The following is a 22,795-nucleotide window of genomic DNA, read 5'->3' as shown; positions in this document are numbered from 1 at the left end:
TAAAGATACACAACCATCCCACCATGACTGATTAATAAAACTACAGGATAAACTGCCAATTAAAAAGTTTTTATAAACATATCCACAATAATAAAAAACTTCCAGACTGGAAATGTGAGAAACTGGCATTGGATGTTGAAGACCCGGGATGACAAAACTCCCAGAAAGACATTTAAATGTTTCCCTCCATCAATGTTCTCGGTGAGTCTCACCATCCACAGATGTATCTGCTGTCGTACCACTAGAATCTACCTAAGAAGTAAAACTAGTAAATTCATCCTCTCTACTGATATCTTATCTTTGTTGTCCCGATTCAATTTATTCAGTCTTATAAAACATTTAGCGTGCATGTGTAAACATCAGTAAGTTTGATATTATGCAACTACAGTCAGTCTTGGGACTGACTTTCAGTGAATTTTTTCAATCATTCTTCTGTTACTTTAGAAACTGAACAATGTCATTTTCAAGGACTCTCATTCAAAAGCTGTATTGTTCAGGTAAACAAACAGCTCAATATTTGCTTAATACTTCATCGTTTTTGCTGAAACATTTCTGAAATTTGAAATGGGTAATAAATAAATAAAACCAAAACAGTGGGCATGAGAGCATCCTGTTTATTTTAGGTGTCTGAGTTGACTACCAACTCCAAGACTAACTGCTTAAAGCTGCCCAGGTCTGAAGATATGTCTTGGTTCAGGTTTACAGGCCACGGCGGCATCACAGACACAGATCAGAGCAGTATCATCCAGCCTCCCCATCTTTATCTTGACCCACCTTCACATAATGCTGAATTTATATTCCTTGGAAGAATAGAGTAGCTTGAGTAGTACAACGCTTTAACACACAGTTCAACACATGCAGATCTGTCAGAGAAAAGGGTTTGGAGTCAAATTACTCACTCCACTTCCAAAAGAAGATGTTGTGATGTAACAAGTTATTTTGACCAAAACATGATGCAGAAATGTCATCAGTACCCACGGAAATCTGTATTAAAATCTTTAAAAATAAGGTATATTTACTTTTATTTATATATACTCACTTGTTTGTATTGTTTACGTTGTTATTTTATTGTTTGTAGTGATAGTTTTGTATTCTGAGTTGCTTAAAGACCTGACATTGACTAAAAGAAAATATTTAAGCAGGTCAGAAGGTTTATTACTTTAATGTTAAAGTGTCACAGAGACTGAAATCTTTTGATATGGTTGAATAAGGAGAAGCTGAGTATAACCTACCTGTCACCAAACAAAACTGATTAAAAAATGTAACTGAAATCCAACCCTCTGGTGTGAAATGATTCATTTTATATATTTGGACCATTAATAACTGTTGATCAAATATTCCGTTTTTTAGAGAAGAAAATGTGCTTAAATTACAAAAGGATTGAACGAGAACTTTTAAGAACGTCAGCCTCTGTACGAACCAATCACAGACCAACAGATGATTTCTAATAATATTCATTGAGACTGCAAATTAAATATAATGTGCCTGTAAGTATAAATGTGCCTGAGGTTCTGGGGGCAGAAAAAAAAAAGACATGAGTTCATTAAGATAACAGAGTTTTCTGAGGTGAAAAAAACAGGGCTGTTCAGACATGATTAAAAACTTGTGCATTAATAGAATCAAGACGGACCAGAGAAATGTTATAAGGACATCAAACAGTAGGAGAAAAATACTGGAAATTCAATGCTGGAAAAACATGAGGAGATGAGAGGATGAAGAGAAAGCAAGAGGAGGAACAGGAAGAAAGGAGTTCAGGTTTATGAGAAGATTTTAAAGGAGTTGAAAGGAAGAGACGCGTGTGATGAAGAAGACGGGTGGGAGTGACATGTTGAAGAGAGGAGGGGAAAGGAAGAAGTACAAATAAGGTGCCCCCTGTGGCGTGGCAGGGAGCCGGGCAACCGCTCCTCAGCTGCGCTGCATCTCTGATTATGCACGGAGCAGCCGGGCTGTCAGGCACCAGCTCCTTCGACTGCGCCGCCACCGAGCTTTATCTTGAAATCTCAGTGATTAATGAAGGCGGCGCGGCGTTCTGCATGGAGTAGGTGAACAAGGAATGATCAATCTTAATGAGCTATCTGCTGTCCGTATATTAACTGAGGGGGATGCAAGGTATGTTGGCTGTTGGCGGGACTTCTTTCCTTTAAAATAGGATAATGAGGGTGTGCGGCTTTTCCTTGCCCTGCTGCTCCCCACCACTGCTCTGCAGTCTCATGAGAGCTGGAGCTGTACTGGGAACCGTCACACGTCACAATGGTACACAACTGCAGCACTATAATATCTTAAAATCAGATGTTTGATTCGCAACCATTAACGTGGACCAATCCATATGGGCTTGTGAGCCAAGGTTACTCATGAGCACAAGAATTACCTGCATATAGCGAGTCCACAGTGACTGGAATAAATTTCAACCTCATTAATAATTTGCAACGTTTCAAGCTGTTGTGAATCTCTTTCCAGTTTCCACCAGAGCTCCCTCAAATTAAGGGATGTCATGAGAGGGAAAGAAGAAAAAACATTTTCACATCAGTGCATTTCATTTCCCAGTTAAGCCTGTTTTGGATTCATCATAACCCTAGTTCTGCTTTAGCTAATCCTTATGTGGATAGCTTTAAGATAATCGCCCAACACAACACCACAGTGACTCTAATTAATTTGCTGATGCTTATTCTATGTACGCTGATCCGAGCCAGCATGTTGGAAATTAAAATAGAAAAAAAGAAATCCAAAAAAACCCAACTATCCTACAACAGATTCAGTGTTACATTTGTCTCAGTGAAAGCCATACTTTAGTGTAATTTGCAGTGAGGATGTAGTCAAGATGCTCTGCACTCCAGCAGAGGAGATACGGAGAGAAGAGGCAGAGAAAGGAAAAGGGGAGGGTTTAATTAATGTGGTTGCTATGATTAATGGTCTCGCAGTGGCACACAATCGCAATCTGACTATTTTTTTTTTTTTTTTTAATAACTGGCCTGTCACACGGGCAGTGGTTTCTAGTGGTTGAACCAAAATAAACATTTTCACATCACTAATAATACTCATAATACTTTTCAATCAATCAAGTCTACAGGTTCAGACATAAAATGTCCTCATCTCATACAGTGATTGAAATAAAAATATCGCCCAGGAAGGTTAAAAATACCACACAATCCATCCACTTTCAATAATCTTATATCTTCCTTCATATCAAAATACAAACCATGACAAAAACATGGAATTGTAACTCACTGAAGATGAAGATGTTAATGAAGATGCTCATAAAGCTTATAATTAGGGTTGGCTGTGGTGACCCTGAAACATAAGAGATGTCCAATGATGCACGATCTGCTGTCCTCCCCCTCTTCCTTTACTCGTCATCTGTGAATATGCCATTGTTGCCCTCATGCACTTTGTGTTTCGGTTTTTCCTCATAGCAACTATATCTGGACTAATCTCTTTGTGTTTGCTGCCGTTTCTGTCCTCTCATCCCCTCCCCCCATCAACTAAAGAAGACGACTAGCCTTCATATAATTGAATTATACTGTTATTTAGTCAGACTGAATTGAACTTGTTTATTTTTCTGCGTGGAGTACCTTGAGAAATGGCACTATACAAATGGAGAAAGAAGTGCAGATCATATCTAAACAAAAAAAACAGCCTAGTTGAAAAGAACAGATTTTCCTTTTAAACGGCGCCAGAACACGAAACCTTGCCACATAGACTGTCTGGAAAAGTATTCTTTAATGTTCTTACTTTATGATACCATGATAACCAATATGCTCAAGGACAGTTATCTCACAGCAGTAACATGTCAAGTTGAAAAGTAAACAGGGATGAACATGTAATTAAATCTTTCAGAGGCCAAACTGCAGCAGATAGAGATGAAATGGTCGCAGCATAGCAGGAAATAGCTCCGTGCTACATGTGAGGCTGTGCCAGTCTTGCTGTAGCGAAGTAAAACTCAGATCTTAACTCAACAAGACATCTTAATTGCATTCACTAGCAGTTCCAGAGCAGCTTGGTCCTCAGCTGAAGGCTGATGTGAGCTGACTGGAAGATGAACTTCCTGGGCAGAGAGGAGGCAGGGTGCTGCTGCATCTGCACGCCTGTGGAGGAGTCGCTGTTTGTGTGTCTGTCGCTGCTGCATGCGTGTGCGCTGTGCCAGTGCGTGAGTTTCAGCATGTACTCATCAATGTTCATATGTGAGCCTCCACCAGTGTGTGCGCACGTGCGCATTTGTGGCAGAAAGAGAAGTGGAGGGCTAGAGTCCAGTGAGATGGAAAGAAGTGTTAAAATGATGTTTGACGTGACAATGGCAGCAAGGAGCTGCAACACATGCTCAGTAGTGCAGCAGGTGGCCTGATAGATCTGCCCATGACCCCAAACTTCAATTTCAACCAAAGCCTCCAACATGTGCAGATCCTTGGTTTTTTTTTTCTAAAAAAAAAAAAAAAAAGACACGGCGTCGACTGCGACAACCTGTCGTATTGATAACGTCTAGAAGATGCTCAGATCTGTGTAACTTCCTTTGACACAAATGTATCTTTAACTTCAGTTGGAGCTTCCTTTAAATGGTGCCCAATCAAATTTGCAGTGAACAAGTTCATCCCCGCTGAACTTGGCACAAGCTTCCCCAGGCTGATATTCATCAGGACTGCCATTGATTTTAATGACTTGGTCAATAGACACACACCGACTCCCACTCTTCTCTCTCCCTTTTTTCCCTCTCTCTAGCTAAACCCCTCTGTATCCATTTCATCTAATCTCATCTCCTCATGAATGCTGGTCTCTTTTTCTAACTGTTCTTTTAAACAACAATGTCAGTCACTCTGGATTCCCACAATTGTGCAAATATGCCATCACTTATGACACGCTGTGGTATGGGCCTCAAATGCAGAGACTATTGAAGGGAGAGACTTGGTGAGAGTGTGTTTTTATTCAGATAAAAATCATTTTTTGAAGGAAACAAAGAAGAGACTACTGTATGCAAAAATAAGCAGGGAGTGAGTGGTGGGAAGGAAATTAACAACCGGCGAGAGGAGTTTGATTCGTACACTATGACAGGCAGGTATTATAAAAAGTCCTGCTGTGGATGGAGAAACCAGGTAGGCAAATCACAGCCAGGTGACTGGCACATCTCAGTAGGTGATGAAGCTGAAGCTGCCTTCCAGCTGCTCTGTGTGAATCCACACGTACGTGCACAAACGCACACACCAACATATGGCACTTGTGTCTACAAACACACACTACATACTGTAAACAGACAGATAACCCGACAGCCACACAGACGGACAGAGAGAGGGAAGCACACAGTTGTTGATGTGCCCACTGATGCAGAGCAAAGACAAATTGCTCCCTTTGAAGGTAAAGCCAAATCAAACGCAGACTGTGATTTCTACCACTGTGGTGTTTGGCTTTAAGGCTTTACACCTGACATCTGACAAAATATCCATGCAGCAGTCACACCCAAAAAGTTGCACACGTGTGTCGGGTACGGATCCATGGCCTGTTGTGAGGCTGGACAACTTTCAGGTTGTGGAAATGTCTTTGAAAGGTCACAAATAAATTTCAAGCGCCATTTATATAACAACCTAGAATTTATTCATTTGTTTTCTTTCCTCACCCACCATATAAAGTAAACTAATTTGGGAGAGTGGCTTTGCTTCAGCTCTGTATACACTATAAGCAGAGGTGGGTAGAGCAGCCAAAAATTGTACTCAAGTAAAAGTACTGTTACTTCAGAATAATATGAGTCAAGTAGAAGTAAAAAGTAGTCATCCAAATAATTACTTGAGTAAAAGTAAAAAAGTACTTAGTGAAAAAACTACTCAAGTACTGAGTAACTGTTGAGTAACGTCTGATTTATTTTTTTAACACGTCCATTCAAACAGACAAAAGTACAAAATAATCATCTTCAGGCAAATTAAATCAATAAAATAATAAGATAAATTAAAATTAATAAAAAATAAAATATAGCTTAAATTAAAATAAGCTTAAAATAAATTCAAGTAATTTAATAAATAATAAAATAAGTAAAATAATAACAGAATAAAAAAATTAATTAAGCACAAGTAGCACAAAATTTCAAGCCTTTGTACTTTTCTTTTTTAACCAGGCAGAACTAGAACAAACATGAACTCATAGAAACTCTGTGTGTGTTTGAGTCTGTGTAAATGTGACAAAACATGCAAAAACAAACATTTTTCCCAAAGAATCACTCAGTGATGTCATGAGATTGACGCGTACGCGGATAAAAGGGATAAAAGAAAAGTAACAGCTCAATGTAGCCTAATGTAGCGGAGTAAGAGTAACAGTTTCTCCTTCACAAATCTACTCAAGTAAAAGTAAAAAGTACAGTGATTCAAAACTACTCCTAAAAGTACAGAATTTTCCAAAACTTACTCAAGTAAATGTAACGGAGTAAATGTAACTCGTTACTACCCACCTCTGACTATAAGTTATATTGACAATTGGTGATCCTGATAGTAGTTTTATTTTCATGAGTAAATTATTGTTTTAGTGCGGGCTGCTCTAAATTTGAGGCTACAGTCTTCCTGACCTAAAGCAGCTTGCTCTCCGGTGCAGATGGATTTTTGTTTGTCGGAAGCTTCTGTAAAAACAAATGAAACTGTGTGAGACACTGTTAATACTGGACTCACTGTCCCCCTTTCCAGAAGGGAATGATAACTGCTATCATGGGCAAAGATAGAAAAAGAAAATAATAGTGCATTTTACTAGAAAAGATATTGATCACCCCTCGGTCTGTAGAGCTTCCCCAGAGCTTCCCTTTTGCACAAACTACTTCATTCATTCTTTCATCCATCCTCTTGCGACCTAACGTATCATATCTACAGTGATCTGAAAAAGTATCTGCCCCCTTACAGATTTCTTATATTTTTCCTTTTTTGTTTCAGATCAGACAAATGAATTATCACACAAAGATAATCAAGTGTTTGTGATAAATGGCTTCTTTAATATTGCTCTGGAGGACCTTTGGTCCACTCTTTTGTTGAATCGTTTAAATTCAGCCACATTGGAGGGTTTTCGGGCGTGAACGGCCTGTTTAAGTTCATGTGACAGCATCTCAATCAGATTGAAGTCTGTACTTTGATTAGGTTTCTCTAAAACCTTCATTTTGTTTTTTGTTTCCTTTTTCCAGCAGAGGTGGACTTGCTGGCGTGCTTCAGAGCATTGTCCTACTGCATAACCCAAGTGCGCTTGAACGTATAGTAACTGTCATGAACTCTGTCAAAAGAGTTTGTCCCTCTCCCTTCTGGGCGGCGCTATAGGCTTCCCAAGGCCAATAGCAATAGGTATAAATTCTCTTTTATACCAACCGCTGTTAAAATGATCAACTCGCATAAATTTTAATATTTTTAATATATTTTTATCTTTCTGCCTGCACTGATGACTCATTTATTATGGTTACTATGTCACGTTTTAATGTTTTAACTGTTCTTTTGGTATGTCTGTGTTTGTATGATGATTGTTTTCCCAGACTGCTAAAAGAATTTCCCCCAGAGGGACAATAAAAATGACTCTGACTCTGAACTACTGTAATGGCTGGATACTGTTTCTCAGGAACTCCTCCAGGTAGAGAGCAGAGTTCATGATTCTGCCAATTCCAGCAAGTCGTCCAGGTCGACTTGGTCCTGAAGCAGCAAAGCAGCTCTAGACCATGTTTGACTGTTGCCATTTTTGCAAGGTTTCTTTCTTACTGTTGAATCAAGAATGTTGATCTTAAATGAATCAAGTGAGGCCTGCAGTGCTGTAGTCTTCTGCATGGGTTGCCGGTGCGCTCTTGGACTAATTTCGGTAGACTGGCCGCTCCCTGGAAGGTTCGCCACTGTTCCATGTTTTCTCATTTAGTAAAATAATAGTTCACGCTGTTATTTGCTTTGTTTCCAGACTGATGGATGTCATTCTTGTGTCTCAAATGTTGAATTTGTGAAGATTGAGGACAGATGTTTTGATATTTGAGATGGATTTTATTTTCTTATTAATCTTAATTCATGTTGTCAGACAGGTTCTAATTAACTGATTTCTTGACTCGACAAATCTGGCAGTAATCAGGACCAAGTGAAAATTTGTTGTTAATAACAGTTAATGATGTAACAAAAGGGAGCAATTACTTTTTCCTCAAAGGGCAGGGTTGGTTTGGATAACCTTTGTCCCCTTAATAAAAGAAATCTTCATTAAAAACTGCACTTCATATTTAATAAGGTCTATCTTTGTCTGATATCAAAATGTGTTTGATGATCTGAAACCAACAAGCCTCACAAAAACATTAAGATATGAAGAAATCTTTGAGGGGGGCAAATACTTTTTCCGCAGCATTTTATGTCTCTCTCTTTTAACTGGAAGGACACATATATTAATATTTTCAGGAAAAACGTCTATTACACATTTTTTAAATTACCAACTCATGTCAGGAAAGAACTGGTGATTTATAATGAAAGAAAGTGTATTCAATCAAGTTCTTTTCAAGTTTAATTCCTCTATTTTCCTTTTGCTACTTTAGAAGAGATGGAGAAATTGAAGGTTTTAGGGAACAGTTTTATTTTTTTTTTTAAAAGCCCTCAGGTTTTCAAAGGCATTTTCAAACAGGGCCTAGGGTTTGAATGGGTTAAGCAGAAAGTGCTGAATGTAGGTTGGCAATTTCTGCAACTGTAACAGAAGAGAGCCAAAGGCAGTGTGAAGGCCTCGAGAGGTTACTCTCCATATTTCAACGCTATGCTACAGCAGCACAGCAGAAGGTATCCTCGCCACATTAATACGCAGTGTTAATTGATTTAAAGCTGACTTCATAATACCTGTGTGGGGTTGGGATTTGTGGATTCTTAAAACAAGGGAGAACCTGGGGAAGTTGCAAACATAAACATAAAAACAAGACTCAGAGATGGATGGGCTTGGAGGGCCAAGGAGGTTGGGGTGGAAGTGTTGTGATTACAGCAGCAAAGTTAAGTACTACTGTCAGCAGTGAGGTCTGCTGAAGAGACATCACAGCTGCTGATTCACTGATGCTCAACTCTTTACCTCTTTTCACTGCTTTTGTGACATTACTGCAATGACATGCTTACTTAAGTCTTTTCAGTGCCAAGCAGGGATGAAAAGATCCAGGAAAGCTGAGATTCAAACACTTCTGTTTGTAGTTTGACCTCAAAAATACTAAACTAAACCAAAAAAAAAACGAGTGTACAGGTTTTCAAAATTGTACCTTCTGCCTATGAAACAGATCAAATTGTAACCTCACATACCAAATTATTTAACTCCTACATTCATCATGGTATAAAGCACAGCTTAATCTCAACAATCCCACAGAAATTAAAGATTTATAGCTGTACTGAAACTTTGACATATGAATGGCTTGTGGCGATCCATTTTAACCCCCCCACCGATTGGACCAGACGAGATACTATTCAGTGAATTATCCTCTTCTAAGTCTACCTGCTGTCTCATTTCAATGCATCCAAGAAAGTCCCAAAAATGTTTTCCCTTTTGCAATCTACAAGCACATTTGTGCCCATTTTATTGATCAAAATGAGTCAGGCAAGAGAAACAATCTTGATCCAAATTAAAAGCTCCATTAAATGTTAAAATTGGCCGGGGAATTGCAAACATCTGTTTCTATCAACTGTCAGCAGTGAGCTATAAACTCCAAGGTTAAAGCAAACACAAATGTATTTTTTCGCAGACTGAGGCATGAGGTGGAGCTGTGAACCAACTTCACAACCAGAGAGCAAGTCAACAAGGCTTCAAAAGATTTCAAGAGAGATGTGAGGGCAGGGACTGAAAGCTCTTCCCGCCTCATGTTTAGTGGGACTTGTGTGTAATCCAGCTGAGTGCGGTGAAAAGATTAACCTGACACAGAGAAAACCAATTCCAGAGCACGACACTACAGATGTTGCTGTGGTATAGCAATTTAGGATCAGTACAACATGTTCTTTCTACAAAGAATGGTTTATGGGGGAATTGCTAGATTTTCGCCGCACCCGTCTCCCTCCTTTTATAGGCGTGCCTCTATTCTCCGAAACCTTGGAGCAGCTTTGAGGTGAATTGGCTCTGGTTTCAAATTGTACCTTGACAACCCATTGCTTGAATCTTTGAAGCCTTATCACCGTCAACATCCGAAACTGCTCTGGTATACAAACAGAGGGCAGAGGCCTACGTGTTTCATTGCAGCATGGCCCCACATAAAGGGAGGTCACAAGCCACAAGGAGCCAAGGGTGTTGACTTGATAGCAAACAATTCCAGCATGGATTTGCTTCTAATCTCAGGTTATCAACCAAACAAACCTTTTTGTATTGGCTCTTCTGTGTCTCATAAGAATTGTATTTTTTTTTTTTAAACTGAAAGACAAATCTTAGATAAAGTATCTGCCCATACATTATGAATCAAGTGAAACCGTTTGTGCTCACCTTTGGGGTGTCCCGGGTCACTGAACTCGTACTTTCCACTCCCGACTGTCCGTAGCATTTGGAGCCCGTTTGGACCATCTTGATTGTCTGCAGCCGTGGGTTGGGCATGCATTGCTGCAGCCTGTCCATTAGTCAGAGGCAGGGTGGGGTGTTGGAGGAGGCTGGGATGAGAGGTTAAGTGGCCGTTTCCCATCATACTGTGAGGGTTTGCATGAACCACCTGGTTGGCTTGGGCAGCGAGGGCGGATGGTGTAACTGCTGGCTGAGCTGCGGGGTACGGAGGTTGGCTCGGCATGTTCAGCACCATAGACGGCGGCTGCTGAGTCGACTGAGGCGTCAGCTGGAAGTGGGCGGTCATGAGGGGGTGCTGTGGGGGCACTGGGGTCTGGATAGATGGAGTTACCCCTATGATGGGGGACTGTGCAGTCACACTGTGGTTAAAAGATGGCGGTTGTGGGAGGGCATAGGTATGAGGCAGGAGACTAGACTGGCTTACTGCTGCTACCTGTGCAGCCCAGGCCGAACCTGATTAACAAACACAGAGGAGGGAAGAGGAACAATTCAACACTTATACATCTAGTTTACACATATCAACACCATTATTTTTTTATTCACTATTTATCATTACTGAATTTCTCAATTTTACCCAAATTCACATTTAGTGTCTAACAAAGTTTTTTTGTTGTTTTTTTAGGTGAAAGATGGAAACCATCTACCCTTTAAAAAGAGCAGTTTTTTTTAAAACATTTTTCAAAATGTGGTGATTTACTTCATCTGGAACTTAAAAGGCCTTGAAACAGCACAAATACTCAAAGTCAAAGGTTACAAATATCATTGAATAAATCTAATAACGACATACACCAAGTGTATCTTGTTGTCAACCCCCCCACCCCAAAAAAAAATATATGTTAAACTGACTAGGTCCTAGCAGACCAAATATAAAGCCATTTTTACAACTAAAATAACACCAATCGCACCAATTCTGAAAATGAACACAAAGCTCAACAATTTAGGTAAAACGTTAAAACTGATTCACTTTCTGTAAACGTGGCTACAAGTATGGCTCAAATAGTAACATTTCTGTTCATTAAATACTAAAAAATAATAAAACCCACTTAAGTTTGCAGCCATTATGAAACAAAACTGCTGAAAGAGCTGAAATATGATAAATCTATCCCGCAGTCTTATCTTTGCCAAGAAGTTGGGGACAAAGCTGAAATAAATGAGCGGATTTTTAGTCTGATCCTAAATGATCAAATAGAGACACAAAGTAGCACAAAACAGACTGGACTCTGTTTTTTATAACACTAGACTCTGGACTCCACGCACAATATCTGAAAGGCAGAAAAGATCGACACCCAAAGCTGACATTATAACAACATTAACAGACTTTTCTGGGTACATGAGAAAAAAAACAATACATGGTTGTCTGTATACAAAGGCATACATCCTTAATGCAAGCAGCATTTGGCATCATTATCAATGCAGCAGTCTGTGTTTACCCAGACATTGTGATCCAATCATTTTTCTACCCTGAGGCAATAGATGCTGCATGTTGCTGGCCATATTGGACCTGAATGCTGCCTGCCCCCTTCCTTCCTCCCTCCCCGCCTCCCTCACTCACTCCTACTCCCTCATCTTTGGCTCCTCCTGCCACGGCCCAACCTCCAAAAATAGTCTACCACTCTACTAAGGGGCCAAAGGCTAAATCACAGCATGCAAAAAGATGGAGAAAGAAAAAGAGGTCCACATTATTCATGGTGCTATCCCTGCTGATATAAAAAATCTGGGCAGTCAAACAGAGAGAGGGAAAGAGAGATAAAGACATACAGTGAGAAGCATGAAAGAGGAGAAGATGGGAATAAAAGACTGTAGAGGCCAGTTCAGTTCATAATTCACATGTTATCGAGCTACTCTGCACTAATACTGCATTTCATTTCCCCTCTTTGGTAGCTGTCCTTGATAAAAGGAGTCAAATCAAATGGGTTACTGTAATAGCTCCATACCTTACAAAATGTCAAGGTTTTGATGCAACAATCGTGTTGAATAGAAATATATATAATCACACCGTCCCAAAATATTTAATTAGACAATAAGATTTCCATTTGTACGACCCAACAATGACCTACATTTACAGGCTTCGCCTCTAATACTGAAAGAAAGGAAGAAACTGTTTTTATACTCAAATGTATTCTATGTTTTTGCTTGGCTTCTTCCATCTCAGAATTAAACATTTAAATCCACTTATTTATTTACTCCAGAATTTGCTCGAGTCTAAGCATAGCATCAAAAATAACTATTTCTGCACAAAGAAAAAAAGTTCTTTTTAAAAAACAAACTTTCTTTAACAAACAGTGAAGTTTCTGTTGAAAGAGTGTTGATTAATTCTGGCACAGTTGGCCGGGAACTTTCTAACAACACAGCTCAGTGAAGTGGAAAGAGGGACTGGCTTCGCTGAAAATGGCAGTCACAGTTTGGAATGGCGTGCACGCGCAACTCAATATGCAATACTCCGCTCCGATCTGAGTGTCATATACGACAGTGTGCCGGCTGGGTGACATCCTACACTTCACCCGCCTCACTCCGAGCTGTCGTCTGGGTGTGGGGTTGCTGTGCTGGGGAGAGACCAGTACTGTACTCTTCTGTCAGGACTGCATCGCTCATATGCTTCATAATTGCACCTCAAGTAGTGTTAGCTTAAAAAGAGTTTCTGATCAGACCCTTTCATAATTAATCTGTCAACTCACCCACATTTAAATATGAAAATTATAATTTGTATGGCGGATGGGACAACAGGGGTTAAAACTAGTTTTTTAACATTTTTGCCATCGCAGAGAAGCAGCTTTCTATGACAGATTTTTTTTTTGCCTGAATTTCTTCCGGAACAAGCTCCGTGCCAGTCGTACTCTTAAATGAGACATATTGGTGATGAGCAGGAGGCAGAGGCCGGCAGAGCAAATGAAGGAAATTAACTGCTCTAGGGCAAAGCCATTTGTGCAGGAGTTCATTACTGTACGAGTTTAAAAAAGAAAAAATTATTAAAAACTCAATAACGGCTCTACTTGTTACTGCCACATCTGTGCACCATACAACAGTTGACACTATTGCTGTCTATACGTTGTAAAAAAGGCTAACATAAAACATCAATCTTTATTATTTCTGAGATCTTTTGGAGGAGCGTAAGGTGTACAGGTTTAACCAAGACGAAGTCACAACTACCTCCACTAAGACAATAAAAAAAGCAATGTGAAGGTGGTTTGGGGGTCAAGAAGACTTATGCAACTTTAATTTTTCCCCTTTTCCCCTGCAGCTTTCCGACATTTAACTGACATTTCTATGATTATATGCATGATTAAGTAGGTTTATGTAAAGCTGATATTTATGGATGCATTTTATGCATGATTATGCTTGGATGTATGCACATTTGAAAGGTAAGCATCTATTTTATGTAGGGCAAAGCATTCGGATCATCTCATTAGCATTGAATGCTAGTGGAGCTGTCTGGGGTATAGCACATAAGTGTGAAGTCCATGTCGACGTATACATCTGCTGCTTGCATGCATACTGATGATGTAAAAACTCTATAAAGTCATGTCAAATAGAAGCAGAGAAAGTGTGAATGTGCTTCTCAGTGTTTTGTGTGTGTGATATTCATTACCTGTGGGCTCACTGTCTCGGTGTTGCTTGGCAGGAGGCTCTTCTGTATCCCACGGTGTGTGCTGGTTGATGGGCGTCTGTCCCCATCTCACCCCTGGTGCCAGCAGCAGTCCTGGGGTCTGACTCTCTCCAGGAGACAGTCCAGAGACCTACAGGAGGACACCAAAAACAGCACTGCTGATTTCTGCACTTGAGGGGAAAGAAGTGGCATATGCCAAAACAAAAATCTAAACTTGCCTAACCTACTGAGCATCTTGTTTGTAGATTTCCCTAAAAATGATCCTCCCAACAAGTATGTTTTGAATACAATATATTTTATAGCTTGAATAAAACAATGCAACAAACCGCTGCCATGTGAATAGTCCTTTAAGGTTTAGAAGTGGGCTGTGATGATGGAGTGTGGTGTATAATTAGCAGTGAGTGAGTGATGATTACAGCCTATGTATAATAATGATAATACATTTTATTTGTAAAGCACTTTTCATAAAATATAGTATAAGTATAATGTAGTATAATGGAAACAAGGGGAAAAGTCCTGTTTGCTGCCTCGGGAGTCTCTGCAGACAGAGCAATATTTCATTTGTATTTGTTAATAACAATTAAAATTCTTTTGTGGGCTACGTTCATGTTGTGACTCTTCCCCAGAGAGTTGGTGCATCATAATTTTCATAATAGGAAACCAAGCAAAGTAAAAAAAGAAAAAAAATCATTTATTGAATGAGGGAAAAGTAAAATGAAATAAGAGAAAAACAATAGCTCTGCTGCAAAATGTGCATTGGGTGAATGTATTTCATCTTCACCAAACTAAAAGTTCCCCTAAGCCTTTCTTGGCACCCACACCTCTAATATTTTTTTGCTCTAGCAAGGGTGTAAGGCATGTTATCAGACTGGTGCAGGTTGATGAAAACACAGGGTCAATCACCACCAGGCCTCTGAGCAATAATCGTCTCTCCTCATCTGAAGTTTGGATGCTTGGTTGAAAAGCCGGGCAGGGAGAGGGCAGAGCAGAGCCTCATTGCCCTGCGTGCCCCAACCAGCATCTCGAGTTAATAGAAAGGACCAGGTCACCAGGCTCCTCCTGTGCCCGCCATCCAATTCTTCCATCGTTCAATTCCACTATCGCCCTCCTCCCCCCAACAGTCATTCACTTCATCAAGTAGGCCATCACACATTCCAACAAAGCCTGTCGGACTGACCACACATCAACAATACTGCGGTAAAAGAAAAAAAGATTCACAGTGATTTAATGTACAGCCTCGCATATTGGATCAGTCCTGTCTCCGGAAAACTTCCCTTCCAGATTCAAGACAGATTTATCACAGCTTTACCATAGCCTTCAGCACTTAAAGATATTACATGGTATTGATGCAACGCAACATCTGCTGTCTAATCAACAAATTTCTAAAATAATACAAGTTCAATGAATGTCACATACTTGATATATTTATACTCAAAAGTTATCTGACAGTTTTTAAGTGCTGGGGGTAAAAGGAAAAAACGGAAGAAGCTTAAGCAAACACGTCAAGACAAAGTAGAAAACAGTGACGGAGTGAGAGCATGACGCTGAGTTCCGATGGAGACGGACTGTCAGGTGTTTTTGTTCAGCTCAACCTGTCGACTCGAGACAAGAGGAAACTGAAATGGTTTACTCCGAGAATGCCCAAAGCACTCAACTGCATTTCAGAGCCCTGGAGACTCTAAGAGAGGAACTCAGACACTTTTTAAGGGTACAAGTTGCTTTATAGACTGTTATTTGTTTAAATGTTTCTCCATCACACCTTTATGTTTTATGGTATTCCTCTCCAAGTATGCTTCACTTTCATCCCTATGCCGACACATTCTCATTCACTTGCACCACAGAGCCAAGCCTTGCATTAATATTTCCCCCTATTTACTAAAAATAGGAGGGAAAAAAGCAGTAAAGATCTCTTATCCTGAAAGGCAGTCCATCTGTCACTGATCTAGCGCACCAGGTAAAAAAAAAAAAAAAAAAAAAAAAGGAGAGGCGGGGGAAAAAGCTGACAGCCTATCAGCTCAGCTCGGGAACAATCCAGACTTGAAATGATCAAGGTTAGATAAGAAATACTTGCAAATACACAGACACACTGGAAAAAGAGATGTGCATGCACACACAGCTGGGTGGGAATCCATGCACACGCACACACACACACACACACACACACACACACACACTCCATAGAAGCCAGAAGATATCTGCTAGGATGTTTATTAAGATGGCAGACTTGCTGCAGGCAAACAGGAAGGTACTGTCGGTTCTGGGACAGAGGCTGCCATTTTCTCTCAATTTTGTTTGCTCTTCCTATTTCCAGTCACCTCTTCACTGGCCACCCATTATCATCAGCCAGCAGATGGTTTCCTCTTACTTGACAAAACATTGCTGGAGAAGAGGAGAGGAGCCAGATAAATAATTTTGAGGTGAGCCAAGCCATCCTGCTTGCTGTCAAGCTGGTTGTGCATACTTTCTGAGTTGTATGTAGCATCCCTGTATATGAACCTGAGAGATGCAATGTGATACTTCAATGCAAACGATCACAAAGGCATACAGTAATTACTTTTGAAGGATGCAGAACTACATCTGCATGTGTGCGCATGCAAGCCGGGGAGATAATCTCCAGCGAGAAGCTTGTTTTTAATGATGCAAGCAATGAACTGCGAGCTCTCTACATTCTCAATTTCACTCCTATCCTTCAATAAACTAACGATTTATGCAGTCGATAAAATGTTTGACAAAAAAAAAAAAGAGGCAAAAATAACTTATCTAGGGTGATTTCTCTTGACTAAAGGTTCAGCTGTTTATTTCCAGTCTAAAGCAGAACTTGACGGTTTTTATACCTGGATTAACAGATTTTTTCAAATATAAATTGAAACGTATACAATGTTTTTGCTTTTGTTGCATTTCCCCTTCACTCTGCCTCTTTGTCACGCATTGGACTTGAATGCTACATGTCGAGTTTGCAGTTACGCTTCCAACTCTCTTGTCTGAACTGCCTGATTTGTGGCTTCTCAGATGTGCTTCCCCATTGGGTAAAGAGTTGGAGTATTAGCTCAGTGTACCAGATGTTGTTGAGTGGAGCCGGTGCTGCAGCCAGGTGATAAGACATACAAGCTGTTCACAAAAGGTGTATTTCTCTCTCCTAATGTGCATTTCCCTTTTTAGAAAAAACATCTGAACCGGACCTTTTCCGATGCAATGCATCAAAACTGGCCTGAAAATCTTTGAAACTAAAAGCACACATATATGCGCATACCTATCAGCACAACTGTTTTCAAGTTTATAACTACATTTAGATCCCCTCCTCCGAAAAAAGTGAAAATCTTGGTTTGATCTGAATTGCCAGAGCTGACCAGGCAGTGCCCCTCTAAACACCGACACCGTTCTCTCTCTGTCTACTCTGTAAAGAAGATGAGCATCCAACTGTTCACGAAGATGAAGATGAATGACAAACAATCTGGCCAGGGACCAATCATTCGTCTCGCTTGATGTTATCAATGATGGCTCCTTAGCCAATGTTGACACACCCTTGGGGAAAGAAAGAAAAAAAGAAACGAGACGTGCCAGAGGTTTGCATTAAAGATGCGATCAAGTGCTAAACAGAGGTGGCAGCGTAACCAGAGAGACAACAGCGAGGACAAAATCCTGATGAGCGAGAACGAAGCAGATGGAACATTAAACAAAACAACATTTTAGGACCACTAGCTCCTTTTTTTCAAATGACTCCATGGGGGTTTTAATCCCTCTCAAACTGTTATAGTTTTGTAATGAGTTTAGGACTCGCCAGGAGTTTCAAACAAAAGTTTCATTAAATAAAAAGGCTTCACAAACAGAACTCCAAATACACCCAAAATACCTCCACTACCGAAAAAGCTAGAACCAAGAAATACCAAAAGCACGGATTTGACTGAACCACAGAACCATCGGGGAGGAAGGGAACGACAAGACAATAGAGACGGGGCTGTCAAGAAGAAGGTGCAAACAATCAGGGGAGATTGAAAACTGCAAAGTCAAACCCAAAATTAAACAGGAAATGGGTCACAAACAAGATCAAAACTGAAGAAACAAGTAAAACACAACAAATGAAACTCCCAACCCTGCAGAAAACCCAAACCATGACAAGTTTCCATTCAATAAATTCCATATGAAGGCACGTGTCAAAACATTACTCGAACGGCAGAAACATCCCCTTCATCCTCTTTCTCAAACTTCTGAATGTTGCAGAGATGTCAGAATCAAGCACTGAAAAAAGGGTGATGAAATCAAGACGAATCTTGGCTAAATATATACTTGTCCATCTATATCTGGGTAGCAGAGAAAGCAGTGAAATTCTGGTCGACGTATTGGTTTTTCATGCTGAATGATGATTTCTGTCACTATGTATTCCTCTACTATCTCCCAGTATCAGAGGACGTAGCGTTGTACCTACCAGAGGTACAATGATGCCACTCTAGCGTCTGTGTGCATTTTATTTATATAAATAAAAGAGCTTAGGCTTTGACTGCTTCAAGCGATCCACATCCAAATAAATAAAGTATGTGATCAATGCATTAGGCTGTCATTGCTTTTTTGTTTAAAGCAGCCTCAGATCCATATCATAAAAATACAGAATAGGACATCAAGCTTTCACAACAAAAACCTTCCATCGACATCTTGCATATGCTCCATACAGTCACATGTATGATACATGTGTACCTGAATGAGGGGATTTGTTTCCACACAAAAGATTATCCATTGATGAACTTTGAAAAGAAACAACAAAAGAGAGTGAGTAACACTCACATCCCACTTAGATATACAGTATTACAGCTTATTTTGATCCTATCAAATAACTTCTTTGTGATCTACATAACAAGTTTAGTCTGAGAAAGTTAAATCAGCATTGAAAAAAAACTGTAACCAAAACAACAAAGAAATATAGCGAGGATAGGTTCAGGCAAAGCTCTTAAACAGAAAAGTACACACAAACGGTCAGTGAGAACACCGCACTGAGAAGCTAATATTGCGAAATGTCATTACCACAATTGTCAAACACAATGAGAAAGCAATAAGCAATGTGTTGGTCGGTGCTGCGCTGGGTGATTACACTCTTCCGTCAAACTTTCTGGTGGCCAAGTTCTTTACACAGAAGAGGAAAACAGACTCAGCTGCTGAGGTAATCAGGTGCTGCTGTTAATGGACACTCATCTTCCTGATAGGCTTAGCCAGCCCCCCTCCTCAAAAAGATGGACCCAGAAAGTTTGTGGGGTGCAGGTGGTCCAGTATGGAGCTGCCATTAATGTTTCATTTAAATGCATCTGACAATTAGGATCGCCACAATCAGCCACTTGTCTCCAGGAAGATATATGTACACGAAAATCACCTTAAAGAAATTTCAATTCCATCAGTCACTGCTTGCCGTCTGGGAGGAAAATAATATTGCGCAATCCCACCACATAAATAAAACATAAAAAAGTATTTGCAAGGAAGGAAATGAAATTTACACCAACTCTGACAGTGTGGGTTTTTCTACCGTTTGGCCAAGTCCGGACCGATTCAGTGATTTCGGTTGAAATGTGGAGAGTGATGGGAGTAATGGCTTTCCACAGAGAAAAGAAACAGAAACAATGGAGGCTGGAGTGAAAGATTGAGAGGCAGACACGGACAAACCCATCCATCACATTGGCTTGTATCACTGCCTTTGACAGATCATTTTCAGCTTTTCTAAAATGGAGCAGGGAGGGTAAGAGAGACTTGAGCCGAGTGTGGTCTCAAACTGACCATGAGCCTGAAAGGGCGCACAAAAGCGCACATCTCATTTTCTTTCGGACATTATTCACTTACTGTATAGAGGTATCTCCTCTCCATGACAGCGCTGAAACTTAAATGTGAAGTGGATTTGTTCTGGACGTCCGTCATAATGGTCCTGAATGCTGGAGCCAAAGCACAGGGAAGCTGTGTCCAATCTATTAGACTGAAGCATAGCAGAGCATCTCGCTGGTAAACAAAGAGTCTACTGCACCGCATTTGGCAGCCATCTTAAAATTGCCTGGCACACCAACATACCGAACAGCGAGGTACCATAGATGGTGAAGGAGCGTACTGCGTGAGACGGTGGAGACAGAGAGGAACGGACGTCGCACTTGAATCGCTATGACATTTACTACCATACACAATCACCAACAAAAAAAACAAAACTTAGGTATTAAAAAAAAAAATGCATCTCTTGTGGCATTCTTAGATTTCAGAGAACCTGCTAAAATGAAAATAGAGAGAATAAAATTCCTTTTCACTGATTGAGACCAAAACAAGAAAAATCTTCCTTTCATCTCTTGCACTGCAAAACGTTCCAGCTCAAGATTACTTTCAAGCAATTATTTGCAGAATAAAACTTAATCATCTAGTAATCTTGCATTGTCATACTACTACACTCAATAAAGAGATGAAAAAAGAGGGCATAGTGACATTTTAGAAACATTTTGAACACAGAGAAATGTAAATATTACTGTTTGTCATATTATTTCAGTCAATTTCAGTCAGTTTATTTCTCAGGATACTTAAGAACGTGGCACCATTTACAACATTTGGCTCTTTCCTTAAGAAATAGAGCAGTTTACTGAAATGTCATCAGTCACCATCTGGACTGGGGCGATATGCCGTCAGATAAAACAAATGTCAGCCACTTTCGGACTTTTCATGAGTGGCAGTCTGTGCACCAAAGATTTGAAAAAAAAAAAAAACTAAACAAAGTGCATCCTTTCAGGCACCGACATTTAACACTGACCTCAAGCAGCATAACTCACCAACTCAGCAAACACACACAAGTGCCTGGTGGGTATGCGGGCTGCTGATCTACCACAGGAATGGGTATGGATACAGACTCTATAATTTCATGCCCCAGGCCGAACGAGTGAAGGGGAACGGACTTCACTTCCACTGAAATTCCAGCTAAGACACCCCGACAGCTCCTGGCTCAGCGCACATGTTTCAGAAAAGAGAGGCGTGATCACAGGGGCGAGGCCGATAAGCTCCAGTGCGAAAGCAGGGCTGGGAAGCCCGCCTAATATCCCATGAGTGATCTGAGGCTGCAGAGTTTGCTCTCCAAACTCTACCTCGGTGCCTCCCTTTTCTTGTGTTTTCTTTTTGTCTTGCATTCAGAGTAAGCTGCCGAGTTACCACAGGACTATGTACATGTCAGTGTGGGTATGGCCTCCTAGAGAGGGTGACCAGTGCTTGGACATGCAAACTGTGGAGACTTCCTAATGTCGTAGTAACACCTCCCAGAGGAGAGCTGCAGGGAATTCATTTCCCCCTTTGCAACTAATGGGGACAGTTGGAGACAGAGGTCTCCAGCGGGCCATGACCCCGCCTGATGTGTGGTGAGTGTTTAGGGAACAGAATATCCACTGCCTGTCACTGCAGCAGCATCACAGACCCACAGAAGACAGTGGCGCTCCATTCTCTGGAAAATTTAGGCTAAATGACTACCGTGTCTTTGTGTGTTAGTCATCTGAGTCCTGATGCACGGCTGTTATAAATGGGTGTTAAACGGGCAAAAAGGCATTTTCATCCTAAAGACCAATTAGAATTGTATATTGATATTTCAATATGAAGGGAAACAAGAGCAACTTGCCAAAAAGTGGGAAGTTACTGAATAAATTTGACAATGCATGTAATCTGCAAGCCAAATGCAGGATGTTTTGGCAGATAGGCCAGACAGTGAAGGACCATATGGCGCCGCTACAAATAAGGGGGAAAATGTGTTAGGGAACACAGACGTGTATAAACATTGCTCCAAGGACCAAACTAACACTGAGGGAAAGAATTTAATTTCCTCCATCTGTACAGAATATATACTTCAATGGCTTTGCCGTACAACACACAATGATGTGCTTCAGCGTTGCCTTGACGGTAGAAGACTCTCTGGACACTGCGGCCACTACCGGAGCAAATGAGACAGTTTGCTGGGTTAAGCTATAAAATGTAGAGTGTGTGTGAAAAGACATTGTTATCACTTCGTAGTGCCTAAAGCTCAACCTTCCACTTGTTTCTATCAAGGATAGCTTTGCTGCCGTTTATTATTTTCATCTATTTATTTTTTTAAGATCAATAAAAAATGTATTAACTTTGGATTGTGTGAAGAAGCCATATACATTCTTCCCTCCACCATCCTGTATTCTGGTCAACTGGCCACAACCTTACAAATTTAACACCTTTTCTCAGTTATTTTCCCATCACAGTAATTGCTGAAAAGTATGTGATTGGAAAGCAGAACATGTCTCTCCTGAGACATTCACTTCACAGTATGCAGAGGTTTAATTGTACTAAAACAGAGGTCTTGAACCCACAGGTCTGCTAACAGCTACTAAATGCTGTGCAGAACATCTTTATTGGAATTCTTTTTGATTTTGTGTTTATAAAAGAGAGACTAACAAGATATCATAAAACATCGGGTAAAAGAATCTATGGTGAAGAGATAAACTCCTGCAAGTGAAAAGCAGGTCTGATTATTTAAATGAAAAAATTGCTATTCATTGTGTGATACTGTGAATGCATGCAGCTTACAAAAACACACAGAAAAAGGCAAGCAGTTAGATGGATCCCACGGAGCATCCTATTGACTTTTGCTGGGGACGGAGAAATTTGGGAGATTTAAAAAAAATAAAAAAATAAATAAAAAAAGAAGCAGGTCGCACATCGGTGGGATTTTGGTTTCAGAAGCATTTTATGGTATTAAGCCACCTCATAACC

General features: G+C 40.3%; 1 protein-coding gene across 4 annotated transcripts in view; it reads right to left on the bottom strand.

Annotated features, from left to right (window-relative positions):
• LOC133418516 (kelch-like protein 29) overlaps positions 1–22,795 on the bottom strand; it is a 274,919-nt gene that overhangs the window by 119,060 nt on the left and 133,064 nt on the right. For 3 of the 4 annotated variants that reach the window (XR_009770453.1, XM_061707244.1, XM_061707245.1), the window contains 2 exons: positions 14,054–14,201; positions 10,396–10,920 (listed from right to left, as the gene is read on the bottom strand). Coding sequence is in view for 3 of the 4 variants with exons in the window: in XM_061707244.1 (XP_061563228.1) it covers positions 10,396–10,920; positions 14,054–14,201 (673 nt within the window). In the remaining variant the exon portion in view is untranslated. The remainder of the gene's footprint in view (positions 1–10,395; positions 10,921–14,053; positions 14,202–22,795) is intronic. The other variant, XM_061707246.1, reaches the window with a different exon arrangement.

This window comes from Cololabis saira, chromosome 18 (assembly GCF_033807715.1).
Source record: "Cololabis saira isolate AMF1-May2022 chromosome 18, fColSai1.1, whole genome shotgun sequence".
Lineage (NCBI taxonomy): Eukaryota > Metazoa > Chordata > Actinopteri > Beloniformes > Belonidae > Cololabis > Cololabis saira.
This window is presented reverse-complemented; position numbering and strand designations above follow the sequence as displayed.